The 16205-nt window shown below is 35.1% G+C and overlaps 1 protein-coding gene across 6 annotated transcripts in view; it reads right to left on the reverse strand.

Annotated features, from left to right (window-relative positions):
* Positions 1-16205, reverse strand: part of PKHD1L1 (PKHD1 like 1) — a 148683-nt gene that overhangs the window by 80991 nt on the left and 51487 nt on the right. For all 6 annotated transcript variants that reach the window (XR_006781065.2, XR_015725752.1, XR_006781066.2 and 3 more), the window contains exons 28-39: positions 14738-14848; positions 13797-13961; positions 12712-12833; positions 10767-10899; positions 9828-10023; positions 7998-8140; positions 7058-7162; positions 6210-6398; positions 5271-5441; positions 4490-4713; positions 2762-3746; positions 333-581 (exon numbers count right to left, since the gene is read on the reverse strand). Coding sequence is in view for 3 of the 6 variants with exons in the window: in XM_045805776.2 (XP_045661732.2) it covers positions 333-581; positions 2762-3746; positions 4490-4713; positions 5271-5441; positions 6210-6398; positions 7058-7162; positions 7998-8140; positions 9828-10023; positions 10767-10899; positions 12712-12833; positions 13797-13961; positions 14738-14848 (2793 nt within the window). In the remaining 3 variants the exon portion in view is untranslated. The remainder of the gene's footprint in view (positions 1-332; positions 582-2761; positions 3747-4489; positions 4714-5270; positions 5442-6209; positions 6399-7057; positions 7163-7997; positions 8141-9827; positions 10024-10766; positions 10900-12711; positions 12834-13796; positions 13962-14737; positions 14849-16205) is intronic.

Consider the following 16205-nt stretch of genomic DNA (forward strand, 5'->3'; position numbering starts at 1 on the left):
GAAAAGATACCTATTTATGTATTCATAATTACAAGTTAGTGATGTCTAAACGTGATTTTACAAAAAATTTTCATATATAATCTGGACATTTTAAGTAGGATTAAATTTGAAGTTAATTATATAACACTAAGAGAAATACAGGCCATAAATGAATATGTAGAGATAATTAGTTGAGACACATGCATGCTTATTTGATGCATTAAAAAAATATTTTAGTGTGTTATAGGAACTACAAATTTTAAGTGTTTGAAAAATATTTTTTTTTCTAAATAAGGTAAGTGTTTACTGAAACAATACAGACTATTTGTAGGTTCCTGCACATTTATGACTACCTTGGCTTGGATGAATATTTTGAATAGCAAGTGGGTATTCAAACACAACTGTGGACACGGCAAAGCCTTTTGTCTTATGAAGCATCGTAACAGGAAAAGTGCCACCAGCATGATCTCCAGTGGTGCACTGCAGTGCACTGTCATTGACCATGGTTACATTACACGGAATGTTGTCTATCATCACCGAAATGTCCAAGATATCAATACCAAAATTAGATCCAGTGATCTGAATTTTGGTTCCTGGTGGACCTTTAAAAAAAAAAAAAAGCAAACAATATATCTAAATTCCAGAACTTATACATGCGTTTAAAGATATACCTAATTACTCCCATAAACAAAATAACATCCAGTATTTCAAAGCTAATATAAATATTAACAAAACACAAAGTCGGGCTATACCATATGTTACAATCTACAGTATAGTTACAATAAGTTATCTCAACATTAATTATTTCCCAGCCCTTCTGTCCATTCCACTGCATTGTTATTCTGCTGCTATTGTTAATGTCAGTTCAGGCTCATGGAGAAGAGGAAGAAAAGGAAAGGGAAGATTCAGAATCAGGAAGTATGAATGTCTCAGCACGGGTGGTGGGTTGGAGTGTATTTTAGGGATGGGGCTTACTATTTTTTATTTTTGGTACTTCCCTGATATTGGCAACTCTTTTGAGGATGGATTAGTTTTCTTAATTTAAATATTTTCAATATGTCTACTTGATAAATTATGATAGATAAGTAATCAGATATGAGATAGTATATATAGAAATAAGAAATTAATTTAAAGAATTATAAATGAATGTTGACGTTGATGCCTTGAATAAATGTACATAGAACAAAGTACTGCAATTCTTCTGTTCCCTTCCTTCCTCCTTTTGACAAAAATGCATTGAGGGCATTAAACACAAAGCATTTTTCATAGGTCATCCAGATGAATACCTACATACCTAAATAATAAGTGAAAGGTACAAATCAATGTAACTTGTTACATATACAGAGTCACCAAGTATGTTGATTTTAATTCAAGTAGTAATAATAAAAAGAACCATATAACTGACGACAGTAAAGATCACTGACATTTAAATTGTCATTTTAAAGACCACAGGTATTTATGAGATTTTCATGTTAGAAATGGTTTTAAGATGGGAGCCAAAAGAAAAAAAATGTTTCTTAAGCCTTAAATTTTAATTTTGTCTAGTATTTTCACCTTTCAAATGGAAGTGTTCTAAGTGTGACCTATTGCCTTGTTTCCTTAGTAAATAAGGAAAGTTCTCACTTGTCTGCAAGTCTTGTATCTTCAAATACATTGTTTGAAAGACACATTCAAAGAAAGAGATGGGACAGAAATGGTTCATGGAAATAAAAACATATGCCAATTTCCAGTTCATCATTTGCAATGATTACAAATGTATAGGGGAAACTATGCCATTGCTATTATCCATGTTTGCTTTCTTAAAAATTTTCTAAATGAGAAAACTTGATATACCAAAGAAAATTTCAATAGCAAACTTCCTGAAGGGAGAGAACACATCTTACCCAAACCTGACCACATTTTCTGGTAATATAAACTAAAGAAAGACTATTTTTAAAAAGCCAGCATTTAATTAGTTCTTTTTTAAGGTTGCCATTCTAAGTTACACTATACAAATGAATTGCTTTAACCTTATGAGGTAGGTACTTGCATGTATAAGGAAACTAATATTTAAAAAGCTTTGTCCAAAGTTGCATCACTGTAAAGTAGAAGAACCAAGATTTGAACCTAGGCATCGAGGCCATGTTTCATCATCAACTATAGCAGCCTCCAGAATTCATTATGTAGATGATACGCATTCCAAGAGCTTAAAGATTATCAGAAACAGCATAGAATAATGACAAAAAATTAAGAAGACATCTCAATCTATTTTTAGCTTAGGAAAATGAGTTATGTTAAATCATTAAGTAAATCTTATTTCTTAAGTTTTTTTCTGAGTGGGCCAATTACATCCTTAAAAAGAACTTGAGTTAATAAGTTAGTATCCAATTGTAGTTTCATGGCAACAAGATATACAGGAAAACTCTCAATGTTTAGTAACCTACTTCTGAATTTGAACAGTTGTTTCCTGTGCCATATCAACAGTAATGACACAAATTAATTTTCAATTTTAATTCATAGATAGCCATCTATTTCTTCCTCATTCTGAAATTTAGGTCAAGTTAATGCGGATTTTGTTTCAAATAGAAGTTGGGATTTGACTAAAAATTTTATCCCAAGAATGTGCAAAAAACAATCACAAAATGGAAAGTACACAGAACTCAAATCCCATGTATTAATTGGGTTAAGTGGATTGTCTAAAAACACATCTTAATAATCATTTATAAACATTATTCCAATTCTACACTAATAAATATTACTGATAATACCATATTGAGAAAACAAAAGGAAAGTACTGCAGTACCTGTATTTGGGACAAGTTCTCGGAGAAGTGGAGTATCTTCCGAGGCATACGTAAATGACAGAGGTGGATAAGCAACTGCGTTGACAAAGATCTTCACACTGACCCTTCCAGCTGTCCCTGCTGGGGTACAGCAGCAGACTTCACTGGAGTTGACAGAAATAATTTCACAAGGTTCATCCCCAACAGTGACTGTGGTGTTGCCTGGGTAGAAGCCATTTCCTGTGATCACCAACGTAGTTCCACCAGCAATGCTTCCAGAAGTTGGTGTGACAGATGCCACTGCAGGGCTGCTAACAGTAAGGTTTCCCAGAGCCAAGCCTTTACTTCCCACCACAACACTAAGAGAATGAAGTCCAGCCGGAAGAGGACTCACAAGAACAGTGATGTTATTTTCATTAACATCTATTGCTTTGAACTGTTGGTTTCCAATGAAAACAGCAATGTCCTCCAAGATAGTGCCAAAGCCTTCTCCTTCAATAAGAACTTTCACAGGTCCTTCGACAGAGTTTGGGAAGATTCTTGTTACAAAAGCAGTGATGCTTTCCAAGTATGAAAAGCTGCAGTCCCCCTGACACTGGGCAGGCACTCCGTGTACCAGAAGATCCACTTTCACAGGCTGTTGGGGAGCAGGAGATGTTTCACACTCAATAGCTGAATAATTTACTGATAGAACTTTACATGGAAAATGACCCATGAAGACTTCTACACCTGCAGAAGAGACTACAAATCCAGAGCCTTTTATGGTCACTCTTGTCATTCCCGTAATTGATCCTGCATGTGGCAACACCATGTCGATGTTTGGCAAAAGTACAAATCGCCTATCAAATTCATTGGACGGCGTACTGATAGCAGTGCCCAGGTTGTAGACCGTTAATGTGACAATTTCCCTGATGCCAACATCCATTGAGTTTTGAGGGTCAATATGACATATAATGGAATTGTCACTACTTTCTTCTACAATACAGGGGTAGCTACCAATTGTAACCTAAAAGTGAAATGAATACAGAGACAAGTCAATACATTACTTTAGTGTGGACTTAAATTTTGTATTAACAACTAAATTTTAAAAGTTTAATCTCATGCAAACTTTTTTATTCATAAGGATATTTTGGGGGCTGATTAAGGCATCTCTTGGATTAATCTCAAAACTAAATTATGACCAGACACGAATGTTCACAGCTACATTATTCATAACAGTCAAAAAGATGAAAACAATCTAAATGCCCAGGACTGGTAAATGGATGAATACAATGTGTATACTATATAATGGAATATTGTTTAGCCATAAAAAGAAATGAAGTACTGATAAACATGGAACAGCATGGATGAACCTTGAAAACATTATGTTTAGTGAATAAAGTTGGTCACAAATGACCATATATATTATTCTATTTATAAGAAAACTCCAGAATAGGCAAATCCATAAAGACAGAAAGTAGATTAGTGGTTATTTAGGGCTGGGAGGGTTGAAGAGATTGATGGCAATATCTAAGGGTTAGGGGTTCTTTTCTGGGGTAATAAAAATGTTCCAAAAGTGAATGTGGTGATGGATGCACAGCTCTGTGAACATATTACAGGCTATTGAACTATGCACCTTAAGTGGGTGAATCATATGGCATATGAATTATATTGTAATAAAGCTGTTACAAATTAATTATGAGGTTGTGGATGCAACATTTTCCTTTTATTGAGTATATGGTAGTAAAAAGGAGATCTTTGTATTCTTACCTTATTAGCACATGTGAGATTACTGAAGCCGTGTCCAGTAATGGTTATCAACTCATTTAGTATTCCAGCAGATGGACTAATGTTGTTTATAGACGGTGAAAAACAACTTGAAAGCTCAAAGACCAATCCATCTGAATTTGTAACCCTGGTATTGTTCGGGCCACACAAGGGTTCTGTTGCTAGGCAGCCTGCCACAGAGCTCCCCAAGTGCAAATTCACAGGTCCTTTAGGCAAAAGAACTGCCTGTAAGTCACAGATGATATTCTAAAACAAGAACTGTTTTCAGACTGCATTACTCTTTATTTTAATGGTGGTGGTTTATACTCTGTTCAAAATTTTTTTGGTTTTGTTTTAATGACAAGAGGGGCTCAGGCAACATGAAGTTAAAATAAAGACCTGGGCAAAGGTGGTATAGTAAAGAGAGAAGTGTGAATATAAAAATTAATTTATTCTTCAATTCATCTAAGGCCAGGTCCTATGCGGAAAACATAACAATGACATCATCTCACATTTTGATATATTTTGGGGGCACATACAGAGTGTCACGCTACATCTCATTGGAGGCACGGAAGGATTCTGGGAGAAAGGCAGGACAACATTAACATGGGCCTCACTTTATAGGATAAATTCTAGCCTCAGAACTGTCCAGATCTATCCAAGGTCATGTGGCTGGTCAGAAACAGAAGGAGGGTTACGCCAAGTCATCTGCTTCTTACTCCAAAAAGGCTACATACACTCTAGATCACTGGAGTAACAGGGTTTCCGCCTTTAACCTTCTTACCCTGAGCATATGTGGCTTCAGTGCTACCCACAAACAGGTGCAGGGGAATGTGCCTGGTTTCGGCTGGTAAAACATTAATGACTCCTTGGAGAAAAATGGAGCGTGCCTCATCAACATACCCACTGCTGTAATAATGGATTCCAGGTGAAGTAAATTGGTAAGAAAATGAACCTGCCATAAAATAACATTGTACATAATAAACACAGGCAATTAATGCATCCTCCAAAAGAAATTTCAAATGATCGTTCAAACACACATGCAGATGACAGGGTTCTTATCTTTCATGCATGTGATATTTCAACAGGAAGTAGTAAAGAAACTCACTGGCTGTAAAAGAACTATCTTCTATATTGAAACTACATTCCAGGAAGACAAGATCCAGCATTAACTTTTCTAGAAAATCACGTCCAGTCTGGCATAACTTACCACATTTTAAAGAAAACTTCAACATGCGTTAAAAAACAAACAATGCTTTGTATTCACGAGAAAAAGTTCAAACTGCTATATATATATATATAGAACAAAACATACGGTCCAACCGGCACACTTTGCACAGAGCTGTCCTAGAAGAAATACTAATTTGCTGATTCCAATCAACCCAAGTTCATGACTTGCTACCAAGTTGGTACGATTAAAACACATACTCCAATTTTCTTTGTATTTTGCTTATTTTGATATTTTTTTTGAATTGGTTGACTATCCCAGAGTAAAGATATTTCTGAATCAGAACTCATCTCTGATACAAAATACCTTGCTTACATTCATTTATAATATTTTTATAAATTTGTAACATTTTTACTACAGCAATAAAATGCCACTAAATAATTTGTGTATTTACACATATTATTTATACAGAAGTATCTTCAATCTAAACAACATCTTTTTATTATATCTGGGGAAAGGAAACATGACACAAAATGCAACAAAGTTGAAACATACCAGATGCAGATTTTTCTCTTCCATTCGTAAATCCTTTGCCATCATAAATTACACTTCCAGGACTGGATACAGAGAAAACCCTATATCCTATTCCCCTAAGAAATGGATGTGCTTGCCAACGCCATGTCACTGTGTCTCCCACAGATACATTTAAGACTGATGGTGACCAGGCATAACCTAATCCAAGTACTGGAAGCAAGAATCGAGACATTTTTTTTTTTAAAAGGAGAAAGAGTAAAAATTCCTCATAATTATCTTGGAAAGTATTCCATTTTTATATTTATGTGCATAATTTAAACATGTAACAAAAATAAACAGAAATAATGGAAAGTAAGATAATGAGAAGCTAAGGAAAAAAATAAACCATACACCTCCAAAACTGATGATCAAGAGACAATTTGAAAAAAAATCAGAAAATCAATAAACAAGTTGTTCAGAAATATCACGTGGAATAATTTTTAAAGCTATGATCAATTCTTTAAGCATGAGAATTTTCTCAGGCATAGAGGCATGCCAAAATCGATATAATTTCAATTTGAATATTTATTTAGAAACCCATGGCCAATAACAAACTACCATAACTCAGGAGGTTCTGTACTGCAGGAAAACCTAGGGGCAATTCCTCAACTTGCAAATTACAGTTGTAGACTCAAGTCTACCACTGATTCATTCTATATGTGGCCCCCTATGTCAAGGGGATAAATTAGAGACAAACTATTGACGAATTATAGAAAGAAATAGCAATACATTTTCCTCCGAATACTATGAAGTATTAAATAAATAAAAATAAAATCAATTTCAGGGTAGAGGGCTTCCATTATTTACAATATAGAAACGTTGGCTGATACCTGAATCTTCTCCAGTGTTGGTAATGCTGAACGTATTCCCTGTTGAATGAAGAATACATTTTATGACATTTTCTGATGAGGAAATCACATCACAAGGGAAGGACCCTAGAAAGAAAAAAGACAGGGAAAATAACATTTTCTCAAATATTTTTTTGTAAAATATAGAGATGAAGTATAATTAGCAAACAGTTAAGGCCCTGCAAAAGCTCCACATTATCTAGTAAAATCTTTGATACTTTTCTTAGAGTTATCATGTTTGAGTATTATTTTTAGAACATTTACTTTTTTTGTGTATTTCTTATTTTTTATTTATTTTTTATTATGTTATATTAGTCACCATACAGTACATCATTAGTTTTTGATGTAGTGTTCCATGATTCATTGTTTGCATATAACACCCAGTGCTCCATGTAATACGTGCCCTCCTTAATACCCATCACCGGGCTAGCCCATTGCCCCACCCCCCTCCCCTCTGAACCCTCAGTTTGTTTCCCAGAGTCCAAAGACCTTTACTTTTTATACACATTAAATATAAAATATTTATTTATTGAAATCAAAAGCAATTATTCAATTTCTCTTTACCACTGTAACCAACACACTTAACCTTTTATACGCTAATAGCAAAATAAAGTTTCCATGATTGAGAGTATTTGTGTAATAACTCAGCACCTAAAAGCACATCTTTTATTTTATTTTTTTTAAAGATTTTATTTATTTATTTTTGTGAGAGAGAGAGCAAGTGAGCACGAGCGGAGGGGCTCAGAGGGAGAAGCAGACCTTCCTGCTGAGTAGGGGTCCCCGATTTGGGACTTGATCCTAGGACTCTGGATCATGACCTGAGCCAAAGGCACATGCTTAACCAACTAAGCCACCCAGGCAGCCGAAGCATGTCTTTTAAAGTGAAAAAAATGATAACACCCTTCTGTGAAGGTGCTCTTACCTAAGAGCACAGTGTTCTCAGTTGGTACTGTGCTGAACCCCAAACCCATTATAGTGATTTCGGTTCCACCATATAAAGAGCCTCTCTGTGGATACATGGCAGTCACTTCCAAAACATACTGTATAGAAGCATTCAACTTGTCTCTGCAAAAGAAAAATTAATCAATGTTTCAATGAGCTTTCCATGAGATCCTAGCGCTAAACTCTTATTAGGATATGATTCATTTAGGAAAAGGAAGTAGTTGAATATTTAGACATTACTTTTTTGAACTAGATAATCTGATAATTAACATGACCTTAATTTGGTTGGATGGTCTGTGTTTGTATGTGTATAATAATAACATATATAGTATATGTAATAATGTACTATATATAATAATAACATATAATAATAGTTTTTCCCTAATGATGAAAATTAGATTTCTAAAAATCCCATGGCAAGAATAATTTGAGATGGAGAACATTAAACTGTTATGAGAAAGATATGGTTATAAGAATTGAGGTCACAAGAAATATATGATGTCCTTTAAAACATTTTACATATTCATTAGAGTAAAACATAAACACAGCACTATCTATAAGAGAATAGAAATGAAATTCCATACATTTTATATAAGAAATAAAAGTTTTATACAACTAACTTGAATTTGTTATTCTATGTATGTTGGAAGCTTGTCATGATCTCCCTTCCCACTATTCAAATGAGAGAGTTTTAAATTTATTTTGCTTTGTTACAGACACTGGGTCTGCTAGGAGGCCATCAGAATGTACAGTGCTTTTCTGCCCTGATATTTAGAGTAGACTCCTACGTCCCAGCTCTCATCATGAGTAAAATGAGTCTTTGTGTTAACTTTTATTTCACTTCCTCAGCATAACTGAATTCATATTTCTTGAATGGTCACTGAAATACCCAGTTTTGTATGCTGTCAATTCTGCTCATTATCTCCACCATGCCAAAGCACAAACCAGCAGCTCTTCTAGAACCCCTGTGAACTCTGCCCTGTGAGTCGAAGAGGGGATGTAGTTCTGGGGTTCATATTTACTGTTGCTCATCTCCCTTCACTTCAAGATTCTGCTGCAATAATCCCTCCTCCTATTCTGAATCAGGTGTACCTGCCCTTTTTTTTTTTTTAAATCCCTAAATTTCAGTTTCCTCTTTTTCTAAGTATTCTAAACCAGTACTTTTCTTATGCCAGAACTAAAATTTTACTCAAGTTTTAACAAACAGCTTCTGGGAAGAAAATACTGAAGTTACCTAAAGGAAACAGCTGGAGAAGGATTCTCTCCATCCTCTCCTTTATGGGCAGCTCCTACCCATTGCTTGGCTCAGCTGCAACGCTTTCCTGTCCCTCAGGGAAGTTAGTGCTCTCTATTATATGCTCTTACAGACCTACTACCTCTTATAGCCTTTTTCACACCTATAATTAAATTATCGATGTAATCTTCTTGTTTGAAATCTGCCTCCCCAACAAAACTGTGGGCATTACTAATAGTGGAGGGCACGTCCCTCTTATTCTCCACAGTGAATCCAGCACTGAGAAAATTCCTGCCCCTCACCAACTGCTCGAGAAGTATTCCCAGAATAAAAGAAAATTATGTGATATATACGTAAGCCTAGATTCACAGAGAATCTTACAACCTCATCTGAATGGTATTGGCCTCAAAACCAAGCACAGATTGCACTGTATGAGATCTTCTCGGAGCACTTCGCAAAAGATGTAGATAAGTGAAAAAAGCAACTGAAATATTGTAAAGTCAATGACTATTTCTTTTCTTATCCCAAAACCATTAGCCCCATGTGTTCCACAACTCCTCAAGTTCATTACTATACCTTGTTGATGCAAAGCCCCAGTTTCTGACTTCTACATGGATATCATGTTTTCCAGGAGACAACTTGGGCAAGAGACATCTAATACCTGTGAAGTTCCACTGAAAAATCTGACAGGGTTTTCCTCCAACGTATACCTCCACATTTTGTGTGAGTTCGTTTCCAAAATTATAACCCTTAATTGTTAAATTAACTTCACCTGTTATTTTAAAAGAGAATAAAAGTTTTACAAGAAGATTCAACTTATTATGTGGCATAAAATTTGCATATTAAGTAAACCAACTCATTTCTTTTTTTTCAATTCTAAGAGTTTTATTTTTATTGTTTTATTATTGTTATGTTCAATTAGCCAACATATAGAACATTAGTTTTTGATGTCGTGTTCAACAGTTCATTAGTTGCCTATAACACCCAGTGCTCAGCACGACACGTGCCCTCCTTAATAACCATCACCTGGTTACTCCATTCCCCCCTTTCTGTAACCCTCAGTTTGGTTCCCGGAGTCCAGAGTCTCTCATGGTTTTAACCAACTCATTCTTATCTTTTATTGGACTTAGGAAATTCTAATGCTTGCAGAGGCAAAAGAAAAATCAGTGAAAGAATCGATAGCTGCCACATTGAGATAAAATTCATGCTTAACTGTTTCACAGGGAAAAAAAGATGGCAAAGTACTTTCTAAAAAACTTAATATTGTTCTCCTTATTGCACATGTTTAAAGTGAAATAATAAGTAGACTAATCTATGCTTAAAAAAATAAAACTTGTGGCTGGTTTTGCTTTAAGAAACAACTGTAGAAGAAACTATGCTTCAAAAACCCTTCTAGAAATAGTTTACATCTATCTATGTTGTGTATACATATAGCTTATATATACATGTATATCTTACATATATACACCTTACATATATATGTCAAATGACTGATCTTATTGAAATTTTTCTTACCTTGTATTGTTCGTACTTTTGGACTAAAATCAGTTACAACTGGAGTCTGTAAACAGTTATAACTATAAGCATCCTTTGCTGTGGCTTGAAATCCACTGGTAATAACTGAAATATCAACTGTACCCTCAATTCTCTAAAATAAGAAGAAAAAATAAAACAAGAAAATATTAAAACAAAAAAACAATAAAAATAAAACATTAGAAAATATTAAGTATTGAGATGAAGAAATCCAATGCCTATAATCAAATAGAATTATTCAAAATAAACTGTTTGGTTTCAAAGTCATGAATCAGAATCATTTTTCAGATATTTAGAAAGCTGTGGTATCCAATGTAAGCTACATGTTTTAATTTTTTAGATAAAGATATATGATAAAGTGGTTTTCAGGGTGTTTATGACCAATTTAAATGCACATATATTATTGGATTCCTAAGGGCTCTGTAATACAGTTCATATGCTCTGGACAAGCGACTCTTATTTTTTTTAAATTTTTTGAAAGATTGTATTTATTTATTTGAGAGAGAGACAGCAGGAGCAGGGGGAGGGGCAGAGGGAGAGAGAGAAGCTGATTCCCCACTGAGCAGGGAGCCCAACGCAGGGCTCAATCCCAGGACCCTGGGATCATGACCTAAGCCAAAGGCAGACACTTAACTGACTAAGCCACCCAGATGCCCCTGGACAGGTGACTCTTTTAAATTGATAAAGCAAAGGTGCTAAAAGTTTTGACACTTTGTTCTTAAAACACACTCAAATGTAATTTTTTATTCCCCTTCACTGACAAATCACATTGTAAGTTTTTGCTGACCTAATTTCAGAATCAGACTAACGCTTGGACCCCTAAGAAAAATGTTTGGTACTTTCACTGATAGAATATCTATACACTTCCCAGTTAGGAATAAACATTTGTCCAGCATGTAGTATTTGCTTAACATGCACTCAGCGTTTAACTGAATGATGTAATTTGAACAAAGTTTTCATCTACCATATCCTTCAGATTTTCATCATCATTTGGTCCAACACGTGCTCAAATTTACTTTTCCTACAGATTTCAACTACATAATACCCACAATGAGTCTGCTCAATTTTTTTAATGTTAGTTACTGGATTCAGCATCCTTTTGCACAAAATAAGCAAACAAGAGTCTTGGTTTAAATTTAGACACTATTTTTTAAGATAAAGAACAATGTTGCTAAGATAAAATACTGCATGAGGAATTTCACATGGGTTTTTTTGGCATTTGTTTTATTAATTATTGTCGACAAACTGAAACTTTATCACATTTAAGGCATATATTCTTCTTTTGAGAAACAAAAAATGTTCAGATTTGCTTCTCTGAATTTTTTTTTTTTAGACTGTTAGTACTGAATTTTTTTTATCCTTCAATTTACCTGGTCAACTCTCACTCATTGTTCAAGTTCTGATAGGCCATCAATTTTTCTGTGAAACTCTTTCTACAATCTCTCCTCACTATATTTTTTAAAAAATTTTAAAAGATTTTATTTATTTATTCGACAGAGAGAGAAACAGCCAGTGAGAGAGGGAACACAAGCAGGGGGAGGGGAGAGGAAGAAGCAGGCTCCCAGCGGAGGAGCCTGATGTGGGGCTCGATCCCAGAACGCCAGGATCACACCCTGAGCTGAAGGCAGACGCTTAATGACTGAGGCGCCCCTCTCCTCACTATCTTTTATTTTTACTTTGTATCTACTTCTATGATTTCAAGCGGAACACATTGTTTAATACTGATTTATGCATCTGTCTTTCCAAATGGTAAGTATCTAGAATGTGGATATAATGCTTCCTTTTTGGATCTTAGGAGAAAGATGTTGAAGAAATAATTGTTACAGAACAACACTGTAATGCCACAGTTCCTAGGTAAAAATGACACGTGTTTAACCTACTGAGATTTTTCAGGAAAAAAAGAAATGACTGAAGTCAGATGCCTTACTTTTGGTGTTCTGCAGGTTATCTTATTCAAATCCCCTTCAATCACATTGCAGGTTTCATTTGCAACTAATACCTTTGAGTTTTCATTAAAGCCAAATCCAGATACAGTCAGAAGAGTACCACCTTCAAAAGGAAACAACAATAACAATAATAGATCAACAATAACAAAGGAAACCGGCAAGAATCTAACTCATCATTCAAGAATTTTCTAACCATCAAGAGATGGGTTGACAAATAATCAAGGATCAGACTCGAAATGTATTTAATCACCACCACATCCGGGAGCCAGAGCTCTGAAGTCTGGAACCATCAAGGAACTGGGCCAAGTGATTTAATGAAATAACAGATTTGGAACCACCATTTGCTTTGGGGCATTGCTAGCAGCAACTGCTATTTTCCATAGTGTCCTCTTCATTCTAAAGAGAAATTATGCTGTTTCTACATACTTAACCATTCTGTGGGAGGGAATGAAAGTGAATTATGACTCTTCCCAAATCTCAAATTTTAATATCTCTATGTAAAATGAACCAAGAAAAAATCCCAACGAACAAAAATAAAGTAAAACAAAAACACAAAACACACCAAAAAGATCGAGACCAAAGCAAAAATCCAAAACCGAGCATCATCAAACAAAGGCAAAGGAAATGAAGCAGGACAGGAAAAATGTGTTATTTTCTTTCCATCTTCTGCGTCAGCCTTCCTTTCCCCGATTCGTTCCTGGAACTTTTTCTGGGTCAAGTAGCTCCACTGAGACTGTGGTTACAAATGGAGCAGCTGGTAAGCAGAATAATAACTAATAAATCTTATCTTGACATAATTGATGAGCTTGTTCTAGAAACATGTAATAATTGATGATATTAATTCAATAACCTAAGATGTAAGTATAAGCAGTCACCCTGATTTGTGCTTCATAAGAAACAAAAGAATTAGTCAGCCATTTAATCACTGTGCCTTCCAAAACGGGAGTCTCCTTTGTTCTATATGAGGGAGCTTGGGGTTCCTCTCGCTCCACCCTGTTCTAGAAATAGTACAGTGAAATGACAGAAATTTATGCAATTTTCTTTGTTTAGAACAATTAACTATTACCTGCCAGGCTGCCAGAAGCAGGCCAGATGTGTGAGATCCGATTCTGATAAGTGAAGTAGAAGACCTCACTCTCCACATTCCGTGCCAGTCCAACATCAGCTACGGACACAGCCACTGGGAAATGCCCAGCACTTCCATTCAGAATCTGGCACTTGATCTCATTTTCTAGTGATAAAATAGGAAAACATGATGAATTAAATATGTTTGTAAGATAAAATTACTTAAATTTTATATTTGTAAATATAAATTTTGGCCTTCATTTTTATACCCCAAGTAATGTATCTAAGGAAAACTACTCATATATTAATGGGGTGAAAGTTTCTGCAAGCTACCTGGTGTTATGAATCAGACACTGTTAGAAAAAAGCTAGGTGAAAAAATAATAAAAGCAAAGTGAACAATTTGCCCTTGACTTCTGTGGCCAAAAAAAAAAAAAAAAAAAAAAGGTTATTATAATAATAACTTAAAAGTCCTAATCTGTAAAATCATTTATATCAATAATTCTAAAAATGTTGGTTCAATGTATGATTTATGTCCAAAACTAAGTAAAATCGGGTTTCATCAAGAACGGTGATCAAAGCCTAAATGAAAACCTATCCTTCACAGTTCATTTAGAACAGTATACGTGCATTTATAATACAAGTGCATTATTGATTTAGATCTCAAGAATGCACAGAATATCCGAATTAAAAACAACTTTTTGAAGGGAAAGAACAAAAATCAACTGTTAATGAGATAAAGACACTGTACAGCCCTGAAAGAATGAGTCTGTGGTCATAACGAAAGATTAAAAAGATAGTGCATTTATCCAGAGAAGTTGGCCAATTTCATGCCCCCATAGGGTGAGCTATAGAAGGATTATTGTAATACTGCTCTTTGAGTCTACCTTGTCTTAGAGAAAAGCAATTAGATGTAATGGTAATAATTTTACTAAGGACCTACCATCCACAGAAAGAAGAGAGCAACCCATTGGTCCAACTGAAACTGATACAGCTGAATCGGGAGAAAATCCAGAGCCTGATATGGTTAGAATTGCGCTTTTTTCATAGGACCCTGAAAATGATCAATTTGAACAACAATATTAAAATGAAAAAACCACAGAATCTGTTCTTATGAAATCAAATGCTTTGCAGAGAAAAATATGCCTATCTTCTAAAGGCTATAAACAATAAGCCATAAAGCGGGGGGGGGGGAGGCACATGTTTACCAATGGTAAATTTTTTCCATTGAATTGCTCTACATTGCTTCATGTTTTAAATCTATGTTGATAGAGATTAGCGGAAGAATTATCTGACCGAAGTACAGAATGACATAGAGAAAGGAAAATTACTGTTACGACAAAGTAAACAGGCATCTCTGTATGGTAACTTACACTACAATGGGACTGCCATCACGAATTCATGACAAAAGGATGAACTGCACCATATGTGTTGTGGGCACTTTCCACTTGTGATAAAATAAGGTTTCTCTATCTAGGGAGACACACATCCTCAAGTACCTGAGATATTACCAGCGTACACCCACTGTCTCAGCACCTTATAGTTAATGTTCTTCCATTGACTCTAGTGTCCAGATTTGGTCAATAAATGATATGGTCACCCTACCTATATAACATCACATACAACATGGATTCCATGTGGATTTAAATAGCTAAGAATGAAAAATGTGAAACTCTAGAAGTTTAGAAGAAAACATAATCAAACATCTTAACTTTAATGTACAGATGTGTTTCTTAAGTAAGTGTAAAAAGCCATGGTTAACCATAAAGGAAAAGAAAAATCAATTGGAACAAATCCATGATTGAAATGGTTCTTCCGTAAGCAGGATACTAAAAGTGCAGGTGACGTACTGGGAGGAGACATGTGCAAAGGATTGGGAAACATAATATATAATATGCAGCTATAAGTCAATAGAAAAAAGACAACTGATAAATGGATAAAGGATGTTTACAAGCAATTTGCAGAAAAAATAACCCAAATATCTGAGAAACATATGAGAAGATGCTCACACGCGTTACTCATCAGGGAATAGACAAATTAAGATGATGATGAGATAAACCCTTTCACCCATCAGATTGACCAAAATTAGGAAGCTGGTGATACCAAGTATTGACAAGGATGTGGGGAATACGGCACTCTCATGCCTGCTGCAAGTACAGGCACTCTGGAGAGCAATTTGGTCATCTAATAAACTGAATACACATTAACTCATTTATTAGCCAGCAATTCTGTCTCTGGGCTTATACCCTAAAGAAGCTCCGGGATGTATGCAATAGGGGACTTGTGCAGCAAAGCTCAATACACTTATGGGTAAAAGCAAAAAACTGCAAACAATCTAAATGTCCATCAACAGAGACAAGAATAAATTGGGATATTCGTGAAGAATTTTAAAATGATGAATTAGACATGCA

The sequence above is a fragment of the Ursus americanus genome, chromosome 9 (assembly GCF_024610735.1).
Source record: "Ursus americanus isolate L20-20 chromosome 9, mUrsAme1.1.p, whole genome shotgun sequence".
Lineage (NCBI taxonomy): Eukaryota > Metazoa > Chordata > Mammalia > Carnivora > Ursidae > Ursus > Ursus americanus.